At 46.0% G+C, this 19417-nt stretch overlaps 1 protein-coding gene across 9 annotated transcripts in view; it reads left to right on the forward strand.

Annotated features, from left to right (window-relative positions):
- The window catches only part of Septin6 (septin 6), a 145071-nt gene that overhangs the window by 74218 nt on the left and 51436 nt on the right, over nt 1-19417 (forward strand). For all 9 annotated transcript variants that reach the window (XM_075958609.1, XM_075958605.1, XM_075958610.1 and 6 more), the window contains 2 exons: nt 4179-4293; nt 14066-14261. In XM_075958609.1, coding sequence (XP_075814724.1) covers nt 4179-4293; nt 14066-14261 — 311 coding nt within the window. The remainder of the gene's footprint in view (nt 1-4178; nt 4294-14065; nt 14262-19417) is intronic.

Raw genomic sequence — 19417 nt, forward strand, 5'->3', positions numbered from 1 at the left:
CAGTAGATAAAGGCCTGTGATGCTTCATGGGTACGCAAACATAGACACAGTAGTGGTAGAAACACACGTTAGTACTGTCCTCTGCTAAGTGATCCACCAGTGTTTAAAATGTCTGAGCCTTTGGAGCTAGCAAGATAGCTGGGCGGGTGTGTGGGGGGTAAAGGTACTGCTACCAAGCCTGAAAACTTGAGTTTGGCCCCAAAGACCCACATAGAAGGATACAGCCAACTCTTGCTGATTGTTTCTTGACCTCCACACAGGTACTGTGGCATGCGTGCTATCACAAACAAAGAGATGTAAAAAAAAATATGAATCCTTTGCTCCAGCAGGCTTCAATTTTAGGAAATAGAGACATTTTCAACCCTACAAAAAAACCTGTTTATTTTGTTTTGTTGTTCTTTATGTAGAAAATCTAGAGATAACACTAAATGTCCAGCAGTAGAAGTTATATTAGGGATAGGTGGCAGACTCCTTCATGCATATGCTACATGGCCAATAAAAATAGCCCAGAGAGATGGCTCCGTGGTTAAAAGCTCATATCCATACCACTCTTGCAGAGGATCTGCATTTGATCCCCAACACCCACATCAGATGGGTCACACTTGCCTGTAACCCTGGCTTCAAGGGATTCAACTCCTTCTTGTCTCTGCGGGCACTTGCATTTGTGTGTGTACATACCCATAAACAGACACACACATATGCACATCTTCCAAGATAAAATGGATCTTTACAAAGATGCTGTTCTGGGCTGGAGAGATGGCTCAGAGGTTGAGAGCATTGCCTGCTCTTCCAAAGGTCCTGAGTTCAATTCCCAGCAACCACATGGTGGCTCACAGCCATCTGTAATGAGGTCTGGTGCCCTCTTCTGGCCAGCAGGCATACATGCAGACAAAATATTGTATACATAATAAATAAATAAATATTTAAAAAAAACAAAGATGCCGTTCTAATGGAATTAGTGATTTATAAGTATAGTTAATTCCTCAAGAAAACATCTACACTGCGTGTCAGGGCATTAAGTCAGATTGTGCAAAAGGACAGGTAACGGTAACCCCGCTTTGCTAAATAAAGGTGTACCAACTGGCAGGAAGTACATGCACATATTGCTCATATTGGGAGAATGAGAATATGATAGATGATTTTTATTTTCTTCCTGTTAATGTCTATGTTTTCTGGTAATTTCTACTAATGTAAGCATTTAGGAAGTAGAGGCAGAGAGATCACAGTGTAAGTAAAACTTCTTTGCAATATATTGAGTTTGAGATAAGCATGGGCTACTTGAGATCCTGCCCACAAGTGAAAATTTACCAAACACCTACCACATGCCCACCATTATCTTCCACAGCAATGTAAAGAGCCCCAGATAGGGAAAGGAAGAACATAACCTTTACTTTACAAGCAATGAGCTTAGGGAATTTGGGGTGTTTTGAGCAGGGGATGCCATGATCCATGTAATATTTAATTTTTTCTTAGATTTATTCTACGAGATCAGAGTTTTGCCTGCAGATTTGTATACTCCCCATGTGTGTGCCTGGTGCCCTCAGGGGTCAGAAACTGGAGTTAGGAACCATGATGAGTGTAGGGAACCAAGCCTCTACAGGACCAGCAAGTGCTCCTAACCACTGGGCCATCTCGCCAGCTCCACGTGCAGGAATTGTTGTAAAGCTCATTCTGTCTGCAGCCTGACTGATGGAAAGAACAAGAAAGTAGGGGCAGGATATGTCTCCAATGGGATCGAACTGGCAGGCTGACGTCCACACACCTTGAGAAAGAAAAAATGCTGGTTAAAGTCAACTGAACTGAGACTCAAAAGGGGCAGGAACTGGGGTTGGGAGTATAGCTTAGTTGTAGAATCTGGGCATGAGAGTTGTCTACCACCGTGCCTCATTTTTGTGGCGCTAGGAGTTAAACCTAGGGTTTGTGTGTGCTAGGCTACCAACAGAACTACATCCTGGGCCCCATGTTTGGCAATTCTTTCACGGTGAAGTGAAATTTAAAGGTAAGGTGCTACGCCCCCCCCCCCCCCCGCTATCTTTAGATTGAGAATTCCTTGAACTTCAGAGCACTTGAAGTCTCACAATGCTGAATTTGGAGACAGAGAGAGATGATAAAATATGGCTCAGGAAACCTCAACTCTGAGTCTGTCCCAATTTTGAAGCCTGCTACGTAGGAGGCTCCCTGGGGAGAGCATATTGGCTCTTAAGGCTCTTTGCCTGAGCACCAGCGGAGGTAAACTTCCAGCCTACTCTGTGCTTTAAAAGCAGAAAGGAAAAATGAGAACTAGGAAAAGGGAAGTGGAAAGGGGCGAAGTGGGTGTGGAGCAACGTGTTGCACATCCTTCGTGAAGCTCCTGTCTCTAGGTGAGGAGCAAGGAATGCGTCAGCCGGACTCAACGACAGCATATGGCGGTCTGTCGAGTGCGCTCGGCTAGAAGTTTGTGTGGAGAAAAGTGAGAGGCGAATGAACATGCCAGATGGTAGTCACCATCACAAGCTCTCGGTGGATCTAATGGCAGGGATGGGAGCGGGGAGACCCCCAACTAGGTGAAGGGACTGTCTGACTACATCCATGGCCGAGTGGCTCCTCCACCATCTCATCCCATCCTTTCTGGTTGCACCAAGTCATGAGCAGCGGGTCCGGTTAGTGTAAGAGCTGCCTGCTGGCACAGTCTAGGATGCTGGTACAGGCCTCCTGGCACAAACCAAGGCCTTTTGGGTTGCTCTTGGCATCGTGCTGGTTACGGAAAGTTTGGTGCTGCCTCACCCCACAGAATCTCTGCCTATTTCCATAGCCCATCATTCTTGTGAAGCTTGTCTGCCTCCAGCTTCCATTCCCCACCCTTCTCCTGACACCCCACCCTTGGCTGTGACCATTAGCAGTTGGCATATTTCTTGACTACACGCAGGCCCTTTTTGTCCTTCCCCTTGGTTCCTTGGAAGTCTGCCTGAGTTTGAGACTCTCCTTGTTTATAAAACCATTTAACTATAAGAAGCCTTGGCCCTCTGCTTTCCAGGGCTGGGAGTGGCTTGGCTGACCCCTGTGGAGTCAAGGGAACCAGAGGAAGCCCGGAGACAGCTCCCTTCATGCTAGAGGGAGCTACAGCGTTTTACTGGATGATGGGCCAGTGTGGGGCCCAAGGATAACCTTATAGTGATGCGATAAGAGCAGCTACTGTTTGGATGCCTTCCACGTGCCAGGCAGTGTGCTTGCTGTGTGCCTAAGGAGGATTGGCCTGTACAGTCTCACATTAACTACTAATTCCTGGCTTTGTAAGGGACAGACTGAGGGTTAAGCAGCTTGTTAGAGGTTGAACTGCAGAAGTTGGCCTCTGACTCAGAGTTGCCTGATTCAAAAGTCTGTACTTTAAGAAGTAGTTTTACATTGTGTGTGTGTGTGTGTGTGTGTGTGTGTGTGTGTGTGTGTGTGTGCTGGTATCACACGAGTGGGGAGGTCAGAAGATAACCTACGGGAACTGATTCTCTCCTTCCACCATGTGAGTTCCAGGTGTCAAACTGACGTCATTAGTCTTGGTAGCAAGCACATTTACCCACTGAGCCACCTTGCCTGCCCAAATCTGTGCTCTTAACCTCGCTGCTGTACCACCTTGGTAGGTCTCCAAAGGGTCCGAGAAAGATTCACTGATATCCAAGGGCTTTGGAATATCTATGGAATGTGTGCACACATATTAAGTTCCTTATAGGCATTGACGAACAGATTTTCTCCTCTCATCACCTCTAAAATACATCATACCGTCTCATATGATAGACGTGCAAGGAAACCGAGTCTCAGCGAGGCTCCCTGGCCTCTAGATGATTAAGTTGAGCTTTCATCCAAGTTTGGCACATCCACTGCCAGCCTGGGCAAGCTACCCACATCCTTTGTTCCGTCTAGAAGTACAGTAGTATTTATCCCTTAACCTACTGGATACCTGGACTCAGACATCCATGATTTCCAAGCTGATGGGCCATGTTGCTTTGAAGTGTGTGTGTGTGTGTGTGTGTGTGTGTGTGTGTGTGTGTGTGTGTGTTGGGGGTGTGGTTGAGGGAAGAGATGACACATTGGGCCTTTGTGCTTGTTACTTCCTGACACAGGACAGAGTGTGTGTGGATGGAGTGTAGAGACCCAAATGGCTTTTAAGCACACTGTCATCTTCTCTCCTCCCTCTCTTTCCAAATTAGGGCGAAGGTTGCCGAACTGTCCCCTTGGCTGGACATGTGGGGTTTGACAGCTTGCCTGACCAGCTGGTGAATAAGTCAGTCAGCCAGGGCTTCTGCTTCAACATCCTGTGTGTGGGTGAGTATTTCCATGGCAGGAAACTCTATTACAGGATATAGGTCCTTAATGGCTCTATGTAGCTTTGCAGGTAATTAGGTTAAATAATGTGTCATTCTCGTCTAGTAGCAGACTTGCCCCTCCTCCTCCTCTTATCCCTTTGTTTATTTTTGTAAGCGGCCAGCTGCAATTACTTTTTTTCCCCCTCTGCCCAGACCAGAATCGGAGGCCATACCTTGGGGGAAAAAACAGAGCTTTGTGAGACTCAGTGGAAAATTTTGTTAAAGGGGGCTGGCTGGCTCGGTTGCTGCTGTCAGGTCCTTTTTGACGGCAGAAGATGAGAACCAGGACAGAACTAGGAGGGAGGTGATGGCTGAGGAAAAAGATACCCGCTTTCCAGTGGCGGGTAGTCGGCCGGGTCTCTGCAGGTTGTGTGGGCTTGGTACAGTTGGAACGCCAGTGTAGGAATCACACAGCTGTGAACAAAGATCTTTTATTCCCCTACCTGTATCTCTGCCTGCTGGCCTTTATTTTGTTATGGTTTAAGACAGAGTCTCATTATGTGGCCTAGGCTGGCATGGACCTCAACAAGTCTCCCAAGCTAGCCCTTAATTCTCAGTCCTCCTACCTTAGCTTCCCGAGTGTCGGGGTCACGGTCACACACCAGCATACCTGTATGGGGAGGCATTGTTTTAGCCCACTTGATGTGCCCAGCACAGCACAGCAGAGTCATAATGTTTGTGAAGTGAACGAATGCATTGAGCCCACAGGAAGCATTTGCTAGACTTTTCAACAGGTTCTCACGTTAGTTCTTCTGGCCCTCAGGCTGCACAGTGAAGCCTAAGCATAGCATCCTCATGCTCAGGGAGAGGAGAATTGAGGGGGACAAGTTACTTACCTGAGGCAACATGGGAGAACTGGAAGGGCCATAAAGCAGAGCTATAGGCCTGGCTGACCTCTTGTTCCTCCCACTGCCTCTAAGCACTGTCAGCAACAGCCCCCGAGACCATGAAAGTGCTTTGGAAACCATTGAGTACCATCAAACAAACATGAGGGACAATAGTACCTTGTCATTCTTTAAGAATGTGTTTTGCAACCTTAAAAATCCCCAATTTACAAACACAGTGGTAACATGTAATTTTCACCCCACAGTGAAAGAGAAGTATACCTGCATATTTTCACCGACCTCCTTCTGAACCGTAATGGTCACATAAATACCATAATAAAGCCCATTTTCACACTGGCTGGAACACTTGCAGGCTTCTGATAATTTCCTTCTCTTATTTTTGTATAGAGCATCTAGGGAACTCGTTCACATCATCGATTCAAACTACCACTGAATTATATGCTTTACTGTTTAATGCACTGAAAATTTCTTTTTTCTTCTGGATGTGGTGGTATAGATCTATAACCCCAGCACTTAGGAGGCCAAAGGAAGAGGATTGTGAATAGAGTCTAAGATTGGCTGCATAATGAGACCTTGTCTTGAATAAACAAACAAATAAATAAAGATCTTCAAAAAATTTTTCTTTTGATTTTTCGAGACAAGGTTTCTCTGTGTAGCTTTGTAGCCTGTCCTGGAACTAGCTCTTGTAGACCAGGCTGGTCTCGAACTCACAGAGGCCTCTGCGTCCCGAGTGCTGGATTAAAGGTGTGCGCCACCACCACCCAACAAAATTTTTTTGAAGTCATTCATTTTCTTGTTTTTTTTTTTCTCCTCTATTTCCAGTACTCTTTACCAGGTCACTCCCTGTAGGGAATTCACTGTACTTGTAAGGACAAACAGAGCAATAAGGTCACTTCTAAATATGGGTGACAGGCAGTCAGCAAGGCTCACTCACTAGCAAAAGTGACTCATTCCCATGTATCAGCTTTGGAGCCTATGAGACAAAAATATGTGCTTTGTGGAATTACACATCAGAGGCCTTAGAGTCTACACAGAGGTTGCCAAGTCTAACTCGCAGTCATGTTTAGGTGTTAATTAGGACAGGGATAGAAAATAAATGTGAGACAGGGTATCAACCTCAAGAACAAATGTCATCACGTCTAATATTGGCACTACCAAATTTCTGTTTAGCTAACAAGATCAATCTTTGGCTAATGGCCAACTTATTTCACACAATATTTGATGACTGAAATATCCCAGTGCACACACATACCAGATTCCCTTGGCATTCCTCCCAGAATGCCTTATGACCTGTGCTGAAATGGAGATGAAAGCAAAATGACAAACCCACCATAAGCAACCTTTCAAACTAGAGCAATAGACTGGACTGACAAAGCCCTGTGACTCAGAATGACACTCGGATGACAAAGTGTAGGGAAATGTCTCATAGGAATCTTAAGAGTCCTCGGGGCCCGCAGGCTGAGGCAGCCACGATCAAGACGAAGTGAGTGGGCTAGTCAACTCATGTTCCCACCAGGGGTATTTCTTGCTGTCTGCAGCGCTTCTGCATGCATGCACCTGACGGCATGAAGCTGCTGAAGGGGCTGGGGCAGGCTCTCTCAAAAGGGAAGGGAGGGAAGAAACAAAGACCCTTTCATCCCCAAGGAGTCAGAGTCATTCTCTCTGCTTCTCAAGCTCGAGGAAATGGCTGCCCTCCTGTAATGCCCATAGATAGGCCCATTAGATAAACCAGTCCCTATACTGGGTCAAAAGACGCCTACAGTGTGTGCATCCCATTCTCTTGCTGTATTCATAACCTTGCCATGGCTCAGGGAACCCTCAACTTGCATCAAGGTCACAAGTGACTCTGAGACTGCCATCTCAGCCCAGCTATAGTGCTGTGAACTGTCATGGACTTGGCCCAGAGTCCACGGTGAGGTTACTGAAGGTGATCATTACTCCTGCAGGAATTTTAGAGACTGTGTTCTTATGGCTAGTACATCTATGTGACTGTCACATTTACCTTCTTGGTGATTGTTTGAAAATGCTTCTGTTTGGTTCCAGAAATTGTTTACCTGAAGTATTTTTAGCATCAAATTATGGCAGTGCTAGCCTTGAGAGCTACTCTGAGAGCTAGGGCAGGTTTTTTTTTTTTAACATTATTGTCTATCTTGATGCTGCCCTGCTGATCTTATGCCCACACCCAGCAGAGTGTTGTACATTTATGTGGGCCTAAGTGCATGTGTGTTTGTTGAAATTGAGAGAGGAGGGAAAGAGAATTTTTATGAATCCAGAACGTAAATTAGAGTGCAATAAATTGACTATGCCAATAAATTCCATCCATGATTATTATGACTTTTAGCTAAGCATAAAGATGTGAGCATATATGACCTCAGTCTCATAGATTCTCTAAGGTTGACAGTAGTTACCAAGCAAGGTATCATTCCCTCATCCTCACCCCATCAAAAATCATATCCCAACCCCTTAGCTTTGGAGATTTTGAGTACCCTGTGACTGTAAACATCCTTATAGGAGGCCTCAAAAGAAAAACCTGAGGCCAGGTTGTGGGTTGTTGTAGTAATAAGGGCGGCGGGGCTGCGTCCCCAACACCCCAGCCGCCTGCTCGGCTAGCTTATGCCCCGAAATAATTACACAGACACTGTATTCATTTAATCACTGCTCGGCCCTTTAGCTCTGGCCTTTACTGGCTAATTCTGATATACCGATCAACCCATCTCTAATAATCTGTGAGCACCGGTCTTACCGGGAAGATTCTAGGTCGGAGCTTCATCGCGTGTGTCTGCCTGGGAGCTGGGAGCATGGTGTCTCTCTGAGGAGAGCTGTCGAGTCTGAGCTTACTTCCTCTTCCTCCCAACGTTCTGTTCTGTTTACTCCTCCTACCTGTCTTCTAACCAATGAGGACCAAGCAGTTTCTTTTTATTTAACCAATGACCTTCCTCCATCATTTGTGGTGGCACACTCCTTTAATCCCAGCACTTGGGAGGCAGAGGTAGGTGGATCTCTGTGAGTTCGAGGCCAGCCTGGTCTACAAGAGTGTAGAAGGAGCTGTGGGCCACTTCCTGCCACCCAGCTCCCGGTCACCAGCTAGCTTTACCCAAAATAATTACATGGAAACTGTATTCATTTAAACACTGCTTAGCCCATTAGTTTCAGCCTCTTATTGGCTAATTTTCACATCTTACTTTAACCCATATTTAGTAATCTATGTAGCACCATAAGATGGTGGCTTACCAGGAAAGATCTTAACCTGTTTCTGTCTCAAAGAGGAGAGGCATGGCGACTGCCTCACTTCCCTTCTTCCCAGCATTCTGTTCTGTCTATTCCACCCACCTATGTTCAGGCCAAGTTTCTTTATTAATTAACCAATGAAAGCAACACATAGAAAGAAGACCCACCTACATCACAAGAGCTAGTTCTAGGATAGCTAGGGCTGTTACACAGAGAAACTCTGTCTTGAAACAAACAAACAAACAAAAAACAACGAGAGAGAGAGAGAGAGAGAGAGAGAGAGAGAGAGAGAGAGAAAGAAAGACAAACCTGTGCAGGTAATACCAATGTTCTGGGACCTGGTGCTTTGTACTGCGGGGAAAGAGCCCCAAAGAGCCTTTACCCCTCTAAATGTGCTGGCAATGCTAATGGCCATGAAGAACACAGCTCATAATGATAATATTTACTTTGAAGCTGCTCAGGATTCCAGGCTCAACTGGGCTCTGTTGAACTTGGAAAACACACTCAGGACAAGCAGAATTGAGGCTTTACTGCAAGAGGTATGCAAAGGGTAGCTAGTAGTCTATGAAGGTCAGGCTAATGTTCCATTCCTCTATCTCTGGGAAAGGCAGGTGTTAGCCTTAAGCTGCCATAGTGGTCGGTCACTGGCTAACACAGCACCACGGGAGAAAACAGTCCCATGGTTTGTGGCATCCACCGATTTGCATAGTGTCGTTATTTCCACCGTAGCTAGTTTTAAGCTATCGATGTCACAGAACACGAGTTGGGGAAGAGGCACAGGAAGCTGCATGTGCTAGCTGAAACGCACCACAGTCTGTCAGGTCCCAGCAAGCACAGGAAAGAGAAAGGACAAGGTCACATAGCCAGGCATGACCTTGTCCCTCTCCACAGACTCCCATGGCCAACTCTAGTTCCTGGAGTGTTTCCTTTTGGACACCTCCCTGTTGAACTCAGCGGCATTTTCTCTTGGCTTGTTCCACCATTTACAGCTGAGAGAGACCTCTCTCCAAGCAAACGTGGACTGTGGCCATCTTGTTCTTTGCTGTGATTTCAGCCACTGTAATTGTATCTGGCTGTGATCAGACAGAGGCTTTGTAAATACTTGTTGAGCGACTAAATGAACCAATAGGTCATGCTTGTGGCTTCACTAGAGTGTATTGGTTCAAAGCATTGGCTACTTGCCTGCCTCGACGAAAATACTGGCTCTGGGGGCTGGAGAGATGGCTCAGTGGTTAAGAGCATTGCCTGCTCTTCCAAAGGTCCTGAGTTCAATTCCCAGCAACCACATGGTGGCTCACAACCATCTGTAATGAGGTCTGGTGCCCTCCTCTGGCCTGCAGACATACATGCAGACAGAATATTGTATACATAATAAATAAATAAATATATAAAAAAAGAAAATACTGGCTCTGCTGTGGATTAGTTTGTGACCTTGGACAGTCATTTCCTCTACAGTATATAAAGGAGGAAACCTGGGTCCAGAGAGGAGGAGGAGGAACTTGCAAATTCATGAAGCTAGTGGATGACTTGGTTAACCTGACTATAAATTAAGGGTGAATTGTGTCTAGGGGCTCACTGGGTTACACCTTTTTTTAGGGTTAGACCTTTTTTTTGAGACAGAGTCTCATTTTGTAGCCTAGGCTGGCCTGGAACTCACAGACATCTGCCTGCCTCTGCTTCTTGGCGTCACCATGCACAGCCATGGGTAGAGCTCTTGTTTAACCTGGTGGACTTGATTGAGTCCCTGGACTCCATTTCCAGCACTAAAATGAAAAAAAAACCTACAGTGTCTACCTTATAAACTTGCTGTAAGGAATAAATACAACCTATGGAGGTTGAGGGTAGGCCTCAGTAGTTGAGCACTTGCTTCAAATGTGTGAGGTCCTTCGTTCCATCCGCAGCACTACATAAAAGAAAAGAAACTGTAGATTTATTCATGGCCATCTTGGCAGAGAGCACATAAATGTGCTATAAGCAAATGCTATTGGTGGATGCCTAGAAGTTCCAGCACTTGGGAGGCTAAAGTAGAGCTCATCTCAAAACTAAGCCAAACCACCCTTCCCAGACAAAAAGACCCGCTGTTGTTCTTCCAACCTTCCCCTTTTACAGGAAAAAAGACTAGAACCCAGACTGGGGACAGGGCTGAGATTTTGTCACATGGCAACATAGCGGTAGCATATGAAAGATTTATCTCTCTTACTTCCTTTCTCTTTTTTCTTTCTTTCTTTCTTTCTTTCTTTCTTTCTTTCTTTCTTTCTTTCTTTCTTTCTTTCTTCTTTCTTTCTTTCTTTCTTTCTTTCTTTCTTTCTTTCTTTCTTTCTTTCTTTCTTTCTTTCTTTTGAGACAGGGTTTCTCTGTGTAGCCCTGGTTGTCCTGGAACTTGCTTTGTAGACCAGGCTGGCCTCGAACTCAGAGATTTTCCTGCCTCTGCCACCAGAGTGCTGGGATTAAAGGTGTACGTCACCACCACCTAGCAAATTTAAATTGTTTAAAAAAAGACATTTACTTATTTTACATGTATGAATGTTTGCTTACATGTACATTTGAGTACTACGTACATGTCTGGTGTCTGAAGAGACCAGAAGACAGTTTTGGTCCCCCTGGAACTGGAGTTACAGCCAGCTGTGAGCTGCCATGTGCATGTTGGAAACTAAACCCAAGTCTTCTGCAAATGCAGCTAGTGCTTAATCACCGGGCCGTCTCTCCAGCCCCTGTTATTTTAAAAAATTGTTGTTTCCAGTACAATGTCAACAATAAGCCAAGTGAGAGGAAGAACAAGAGTTCAAAGAGTTAAGAAACCCTGCTCTCCATTGTGACACGCTCTGGGAGGGCTGGGGAGAAGGGGAGGGAAATTGAGCCCTTGGGACTCGTTGAGTTTCCTGCTGGAAGCCAGTTGCCAAGTTCCTACCTTCTTGCTGAAGCATGATGGAATCCGCTGACCTGATCCCAGTTAGACCACGTGTCATTTCCCCAGACACATTTCCTAGTGAGCCCAAGGCGACAGTATTCTAGTCTCAGGCTGAGTCTGTGTCAGCCATCGAGAGAGGACGTCCCTCCAGCTCCAGGTCCCCCTTGATGGCAACTGAGAGCAGAAGAAGCATCCAAGAGTCTCCGGAGGAGCTGGTTGCATTTTCTGCCTTCTTCTAATGCCTACATTTATTGCAATTCCCTAGACATGGGAGTTCTTCCTTCTCTCCCAGACCTTCATTATTTAACATCTAGTTGCCACAGCCCTTTCTGTTGCTGGCAGGCATCTGGGTGGTCAGTTTCCTTGCCGGTCCTCCCTGCTGCTGGGCCTAGGCTGCCCAGCCCCCATTTCTCCAGCTGTGCAAACAGGGTGTGTCCTGGGCTCCTGAGACCTTCCAAGCAGGGCTCTCTCCAGGCACTGTCAAGGATGCAGAGGATTCTCTGGGAATTTCTAGGATGTGGAGGCAGTGTGCCCATTCAGGAGGGCTGGGGCGATTGGAGCCTGCCGCTGGCCGGGGGCAGCAGTTATGAGCTCAAGGGACAAAGAGGATGAAGTTGAGGCTGTACATGGGAAACCCATTAGACTTACAAAAAAAACTAGATGAAACGCACCTGAAACACATGGGTGTCCACAGGGAAGTTGAGTTGGAGCACGGCAGCCGTCCTTGCATTCCCACATCAGAGATTCTGGCCCTGATTGCCCGTGAGCTGTGCCACTTCTTTGGTGGGGTAATGGGTGCTGTATTCTCCCGCATGCCTGAGTCTGTCACCTCCCATGACAAAGACCTCACTGCACCAGACTTTCTTGGGACCTGATTACTTTCTTTAGGGAAGGACAAAAAGGGGCTTCTTCTTAAGAAAATTATTGTCCCTGATGGATATAGCAGACCCTGGCTGGAAACACAGTCTGTGTGAGGATTTCTGTATACCCTAGCCATTCACCTCACAGTTATGCCTGGCTAAGAAATAGGGCTGCAGACCTTGGGAAGCAGGCTAACTTGAAAGCTCTCATTATAGGTAAATTTTTTTATAGGTCATTGTTTAGGATAAAAGGAGCTTGGAAGATTCATAGCTCCACACACTGAGCGGATAGGGAGAAAGGGAGCAGCTTTGATTCCTCATCATGCAGCTCTATGCTCTGCCTGCAAGTGTGTACTGCTGATATCCGGGGACTTTTGCCAGGCTAGAAATTACCCAGAGTAAACCTAAGTCCAACCACGAGGATAACTCAAAGGTCACACAGTCTCTCCTTGCTTGGGAAGAGATAGGAGAAGAGGAATGGAAGCTAGGAAAAAAAGGTTGTGCGGTCCGAGGAGTTTCAAAGGATGGTCCAAGGTCATTAACTTGTTTGTTTGTTTGTGATAGGGTCTAGCTAAGTAACCCTGGCTATCTTTGAACTTACTCCGTAAGCCAGGCTGACCTTGAATTTAGATCCACCTATCTGTGTCGTTCAAGTTTTGGGATTAAGGGCAAGTACCACCTTGCCAAGCCTGTTTCTAATTATTGACTTAAAGACCAGGCTGGTCTCAAACCCAGTGTGGAAGAGAGGTTGATTTGACCCTTCTTATCTGCCTCCGTTACCCTCGGAGTGCTCGGATTACAGATCTGGGTGGCGGCACGTTGCTCAGTTCCTTCAATGCTAAGCCTCACTCTACTCGCTGAGCTACATCTCCAGCCTTAGCTACTGACTTTTAGTCCTAATATTTCCGATTCACTTGGGTAGGATGAGGAGCCAAATACAATCTGAAGCCATAGAGATGGTTCGAAGTAGTTTTAGTGCCTAGCCCAGCTGTGGCTTCATATCAGATTCCCGCTGAAGTCCACGACGCTAGCTTCTCTCCAGTGTGTGATTGTGATGCCTGATTCTCCAAAGACTCCTTGGTTCTAGGCCGTGGTTTGGCATCCTCTAGTGTCCCAGGAATAACTTCCCCAAACCTTTACTAGTCCACCATAACCCTTCCCCTATTCATCGCCCAAGTGTGAAATTCTAGTGGCTGGATTTCATTAGTGTCACACAGCTGACATGTTAGCTAAGCAAACAAATGTTTGTTTGAAATGTAAGAACTTGTGGCTTAAGTTCATTCCTCGGTAGATAAAAAATGGTCTCACTGAAAGGTCATGTAGGCTGGGAGAAGCCAAGGTTAGAGACAGTCTCCCCACTTAGGAAACAGAACTGTGACATCTGTGGAATTGAACACTGTTTAGGCCTGGCAGAACCTGAAGCAGGGCACGAGAGGAGGGGGTATTTATTTAACAACTGTTATTTCTTTACATGTTCTACTTCAAAAATACAGAAAAACTAAAGAAAAATGAAACCTATACGTAAGCGCACTACTCAGAGATAAGCATTAATAAAAGTATATTATATTTCTTTACAGGCTATTTTTAGAGATAATTATACCCCTCTATCTGGTCATATAGCATTTCTTTCTCTGCCTCTAAAAGCAATGTATGCTCAAGGTAAAGCTTCAAATAACAGAAAAAAATATGAAGGCTAAAGTGGAAATTTCTCTAGGATTGTGAGCTGTCTGCGGCTGGCCTGTCTGTGCTTTCCTTTGTCTTATAACTGATGCTCTATATCCTATGTACTTCTACATGGTTTTCATGTAATGCTGTAGTATGTATATACACTTCTTCCTTCATACATGCATGTGGCTACATAGTCACTGTGCGATATCTTCTGCTTTTCAGGGGAGACAGGCTTGGGCAAGTCCACCCTCATGGATACCCTGTTCAACACCAAGTTTGAGGGGGAGCCGGCCACCCACACACAGCCAGGTGTTCAGCTCCAATCCAATACCTATGACCTCCAGGAGAGCAACGTGGGGCTGAAGCTCACGATTGTGAGCACCGTGGGCTTTGGGGACCAGATCAACAAAGAAGACAGGTAAGGAAAGCAGTGGGGTGGGAAGGTGAACGGAGGAAAGGGGCTTACCATGAAAGTCTTGGAGAGAACACAGACTCTGGGGCCCATCCTGTCTCACTAGAATGACGTGGGCAGGCAGCTTATAAACAGGGCATCATTGGAGGGGCCCTGTCTATAACAACTTGCCCCTCCATATACTTTGCCAAAAGAGGGATGTCTTTCTAATACAAGGGTGTGGAGCCTTGACTCTGTTCAGCCCTGTGCCAGGCCCTCCGGTACTTTAATAATCTAAAAGGAATGGCTTAATCTCTGCTCGCAAGGCATTCATGGGAAAGGCCTGTCTTAAGCAAATAATTTCCACCAAGAGGAGTACGTCCTGTGAAGGACAGAGTACAGAGAAGTAAAGGACAGGCTGCAGTGAGACCACAAGGACAAGAACAGTCAGTTCTATGCCCAGAAGCCAGAGAGGCTTTCTCAGAAGCCTCAGGATGTCAGTGATGTCAGCAGGTGGGGGGGATTGGGAAGAGGGACCAAGGAAGTCTAAGCAAAGAGGAAGGAAGAGAGCCAGGAGAAGTTGTAGGGGCTTCAGGATGCATGTGAGGGGTGAAGGAGGCTGAGATGAGGATATGATAAAGCCTAGGGCAGGGGAGGAAAAGCTGGTAGGGCCCTCACACAGAAAGGCCCACTCAACAGTCTTTTTTTTTCTTTCTTTGAGACAGGTTTTTTCCGTAGCTTGTTTGGTTCCTGTCCTGGAACTAGCTCTTGTAGACCAGGCTCACAGAGATCCACCTGCCTCTTCCTCCCGAGTGCTGGGATTAAAGGCGTGCACCACCACTGCCAGGCTCCAGTCTTTTTTTTTTTTAATGTTTGTAAGCCAGGAAGTGGTGGTGCACTCCTTTAATCCCAGTACTCAGAGAGCAGAGGCAGGTGGATCTTTGTGAGTTAGAGGCCAGCCTGGTCTACAGAGAGAGTTCTAGGACAGTTAAGACTGTTACATAGAGAAACCCTATCTCGAAAAATCAAAAAAACCTCTTTGTCTGTGCAAGCGCAGGTGTATGTATCATAGTATATGTCCCACGGTGCATGTGTGGAGGTCAGAGGTCAACCTCTTAGTTGTTAATTATCACCTTTAGTCTTGTTTGGGAGGGTGGGTTTTTTCTGTTGTTGCTATTCTATGCATATGACTGACTGGCTAGAAAGTGAATTCTATCTCGGCCTCCTATCCCAGGTAAAACCATTTGGATTACAGATGTGTGTCGCTTTCTCCAGCTTTTCCTGGGTTCTGGTGATCTAAACTCAGATGTTTTTGTGGCATGTGCTTTACTCACCGAGCCTTCTTCCCAGCCCTTTATTTTTAAGACTTATTCTACTTTTAAGCATGTGTACATGTTCATGCGTATGCATGGGTGGGGTATGTGCCTGTGAGTGCACGTGCCTGTGGGGGTCACAAGAGGGCACCAGATTCCCGGGAGCGGAGCTGCAGGCGTTTGCCAGCTGCCTGATGTGGGTGTTGAGAAGCAAACTTGGGTTCTTTGGAAAAGGAATACAAACTCTTTTTTTTAATATTTTTATTTATTATGTATACAGTGTTCTGTCTTCATATATGCCTACTCGCCAGAGAGGGCACCAGATCTCATTACAGATGGTTGTGAGCCACCATGTGGCTGCTGGGAATTGAACTCAGGACCTCAGGAAGAGCAGCCAGTGCCCCCAACCTCTGAGCCATCTCTCCAGCCCCCCAAGTACAAACTCTTGACTGCTGAGCCCTTTCTCCAGCCCTTGGGTTTGGCTTTTTTGGGGGGCGGGGAGAAATTGTTGATTTATTTGTTTTTGGAGTTAGTTCTCACTATGTATCTTTGGCTGGCCTGGAACTCTCTATAAAATCCAGGCTGGCCTTGAACTCTCAGAAATTCACCTGCCTTTGTCTCCTGACTGCTAGGACTAAAAGTTCACCACTACACCCATCTTGCATTTGTATTTTGTTCTGTTTTGTTTTTTGAGATAGGGGTTTCTCAGCATAACAGTCCTGGTTGTTCTGAATCTCACTCTGTCAACCAGGCTAGCCTCAAACTCACAGAGATCCACCTGCCTCTGCATCCCTGACACTGGGATTAAAGGCGTGTGCCATTGCTGCCTGACTTTGGTTTCATTGTTGTTGTTTTGTTTTACTTGGGATTTTGTTCATTTTGTTTTGTTTGAGACAAGATGTATCCCTCTCTGGAACTTGCTCTGTAGCTCAGGCTGTCCTTATCTGCAGTAGCTTCTCAGCTGGGGAGGGCCTCAGGAGCCCTGTTACCTGCTGGGCTGGAATGTTGTTGCTCGGGTCTTGTGGAGATCACTGCAGCTGTTTTGGACTTATGAGTCCAATAGCGCTCTTGTATACAGAAGACAGCATTTTACAGCATCCCTCCATCCTCCAGTTTTTACATTCTTCCATGTCTTCTTTGATGTTCCCTGTGCCATTGTTGAGGGTTGATGCAACTGTTCCATTTAGGGCTGAGTGCTCGGTCACTTCTTAGCCGTCTGAGTTCTGGGCCCCTGTGCTAACGGCTGCCCACTGCAGAAAGAGCCTCCTGAGCAACAGCGAGAGCAGCACAGTTCTATGGCTAGAAACATCAATATTTGGAAGGAGGTTTGATAAGATGTTCCTTCAGTAAAACAGCAGCAGCAGGTTCCCCCTCTGACCTATTGTTACTATCCCAACCATAGGCTTCTGACCAAGTGTACAGTAACAGACATGGATTCCATCTTGTGGATCAGCCTCAGATCCAATCAGAAAGTAGTTAGTTGCCCCGTAGCAGTTACACATCTTGTCTGGCAGATCAGTGGATAAGATCTCTGGTGTCCTTGGTTCCCTAGTGGCCTGGGTAGCACCTCCCAGCGCTATGGAAGTTGGCCAGAAGACATTTTCAGGTCACTTCCACATTGATTTCTCTGTGTCCAGGAAAATAATGTGATCTCTTTAGCAAGAAGGTCTTAATATTAAGTTGTGGTGAGCAACCAGGAACATTGGTGATAACCTATGAGGCCTGCAAAAGCAGTGACTCAGAGAGAGGTGTGCTGTGCTGGGCACTGGAGTTTTTGTCTCCTAGGAGCAGCGTTGTCCACCCGTGTAACCTACCTCTGTTCAAGCTCTTTTTAAAAAATATTCATTTTGTGTGTATGTGCGAACACAGTCCAGGGAGCACGCATGTGTGCACTTGCACAACATGTATGTGCGTGTGAGTACTGGTGCCTGCAGAGACCAGAAGAGGGCATCGGATCCTGTGGAATTGGACTCACGGGTGGGTGTGAACCATTCAGACCGGGTGCTGGGAACTGAACTTGGGTCCTCTGCGAGAGCAGTGAGTGTTCTTAACTGTTGAGCCATGTCTCCAGCCGAAACTTTTTCAAAAACTGTATTTTAATTTATTTTTGCTTTATGCACATGAATGTTTTGTCTGCTTGTACATATGTGCACCATGTTCATGTAATGTCTTTGAAGCCAGAAGAGGGTGTGGGAGCCCCTGAAACTGGAATTACAGGCGGTTGTGAACTGCCACTTGGATAGTGGAACCAAACCCAGGTCCTCTGCAGGAGCAATAAGTGTTCTTAACCCCTGAGCCATCTCTCCAGCCCAACATTTTATTTGAAATTAGCTGGCAAAGTAGTAATTTTCCATAAGGCTTTTTCATATGTTCTTAGTTTGCTTTCCCTCTCGTTCTCCTTCATTTCCTCTATCTTTCCCCCATTTCCCTGCCCAAACTGTTGACCTCCAGTGCACATGTAGTTTTTCAAGAACTGAAACCAATTCTGTTTTTTTTTACATGAAATTCTAAAAGGAAGACACCTCTCTTTTGAAATAATTACATTTACTTATTAAGTAGTTGGTTTTTTAAAAATTATTTATTTACTATGTATAGTGTTCTATCTGTCTGTATGTTTGCTGGCCAGAAGAGGGCACCAGATCTCATTGCAGATGGCTGTGGGCCACCATGTGGTTGCTGGGAATTGAACTCAGGACCTCTGGAAGAGCAGTCAGTGCTCTTAACCTGTGAGCCATCTCTCCAGCCCCTAGTAGTTGGGTTTTTTTAAAATTGTTTTTATTGAGCTATACATTTTTGTCTGCTCCCCTCCCTTCCTCCTCTCTCTCTTCTCCTACCCTCTCCTATGACCCCCATGCTCCCAATTTACTCATTAATGAATTGTTTATTTTTTTTTTGGTTTTTCGAGACAGGGTTTCTCTGTGGCTTTGGAGCCTGTCCTGAACTAGCTCTGTAGACCAGGCTGGTCTCGAACTCACAGAGATCCGCCTGCCTCTGCCTCCTGAGTGCTGGGATTAAAGGCGTGCGCCACCACCGCCCGGCCATGAATTGTTTATTGTGTGTGCATGGGCATGCACACATACTCCATACTGGTGCCACGGCATATGTGCGGAGATTGGAGGACTACTTTGGTGAGTCACTTCTGTCCTTCCACCATGTGAGACCCTGAGCTTAAACTCATGTCATTGAGCCCTGTAGCAAGTGCCTTGCTCTGTGGCATCATCTCCCTGGCCTCAGTCACTCTTTGATTTTTCTTTTTATAGGATTGCTTATTTCACTAATCTTGCTTGGTTAAGCATCACTTAGAGCCTACTCCTTGTCAGTTGATGAAGGGGTTAAGTCAGCTCCCTTTAGAGGGCGGGGTTTGCCTCAGGGGAATCCCTGCCAATAAAGGGTGCGCGGAGAGGCTGCTCGCCCCTTTTGTTTCCTCCCTACCTGAGCTACGCTGGAACTTTGGTTCAGTAAGTTTAACAATAAAGTGGTAAATATTCTTTGATATCTGCATTGCCTTTATTTTGTGCGGGTACAAGTTGAGTAGTTGGGCCACAATCTGAGTGTTACACTTGGCTGCCTGTTCTCTTTAGGAAGTCTTCAATAAAATTTCTCATAGTCCTTTCAGTTGAAGGCATTCCGCATGTGGACAGTGTCTTGATCAAGAGGGTTGGGAATACTGAACAGATACTGCCTCGTAGGCACTAATCTACTTCATTTGATTTCTAGAATATCCCTTGTAGTTTCTCATGATTTTAAATTGATAGCTGGGCATGGTGGCACATGCCGGTAATCGTAGCACTCGGTAGACTGAGGCAGGGTGATTCAGAGTTCAGTGCCAGTCTGCATAACATACTGAAAATTTGTCTTTAAAAAAACTAA

The sequence above is a fragment of the Microtus pennsylvanicus genome, chromosome X, assembly GCF_037038515.1.
Source record: "Microtus pennsylvanicus isolate mMicPen1 chromosome X, mMicPen1.hap1, whole genome shotgun sequence".
NCBI classification, from domain to species: Eukaryota; Metazoa; Chordata; class Mammalia; order Rodentia; family Cricetidae; genus Microtus; species Microtus pennsylvanicus.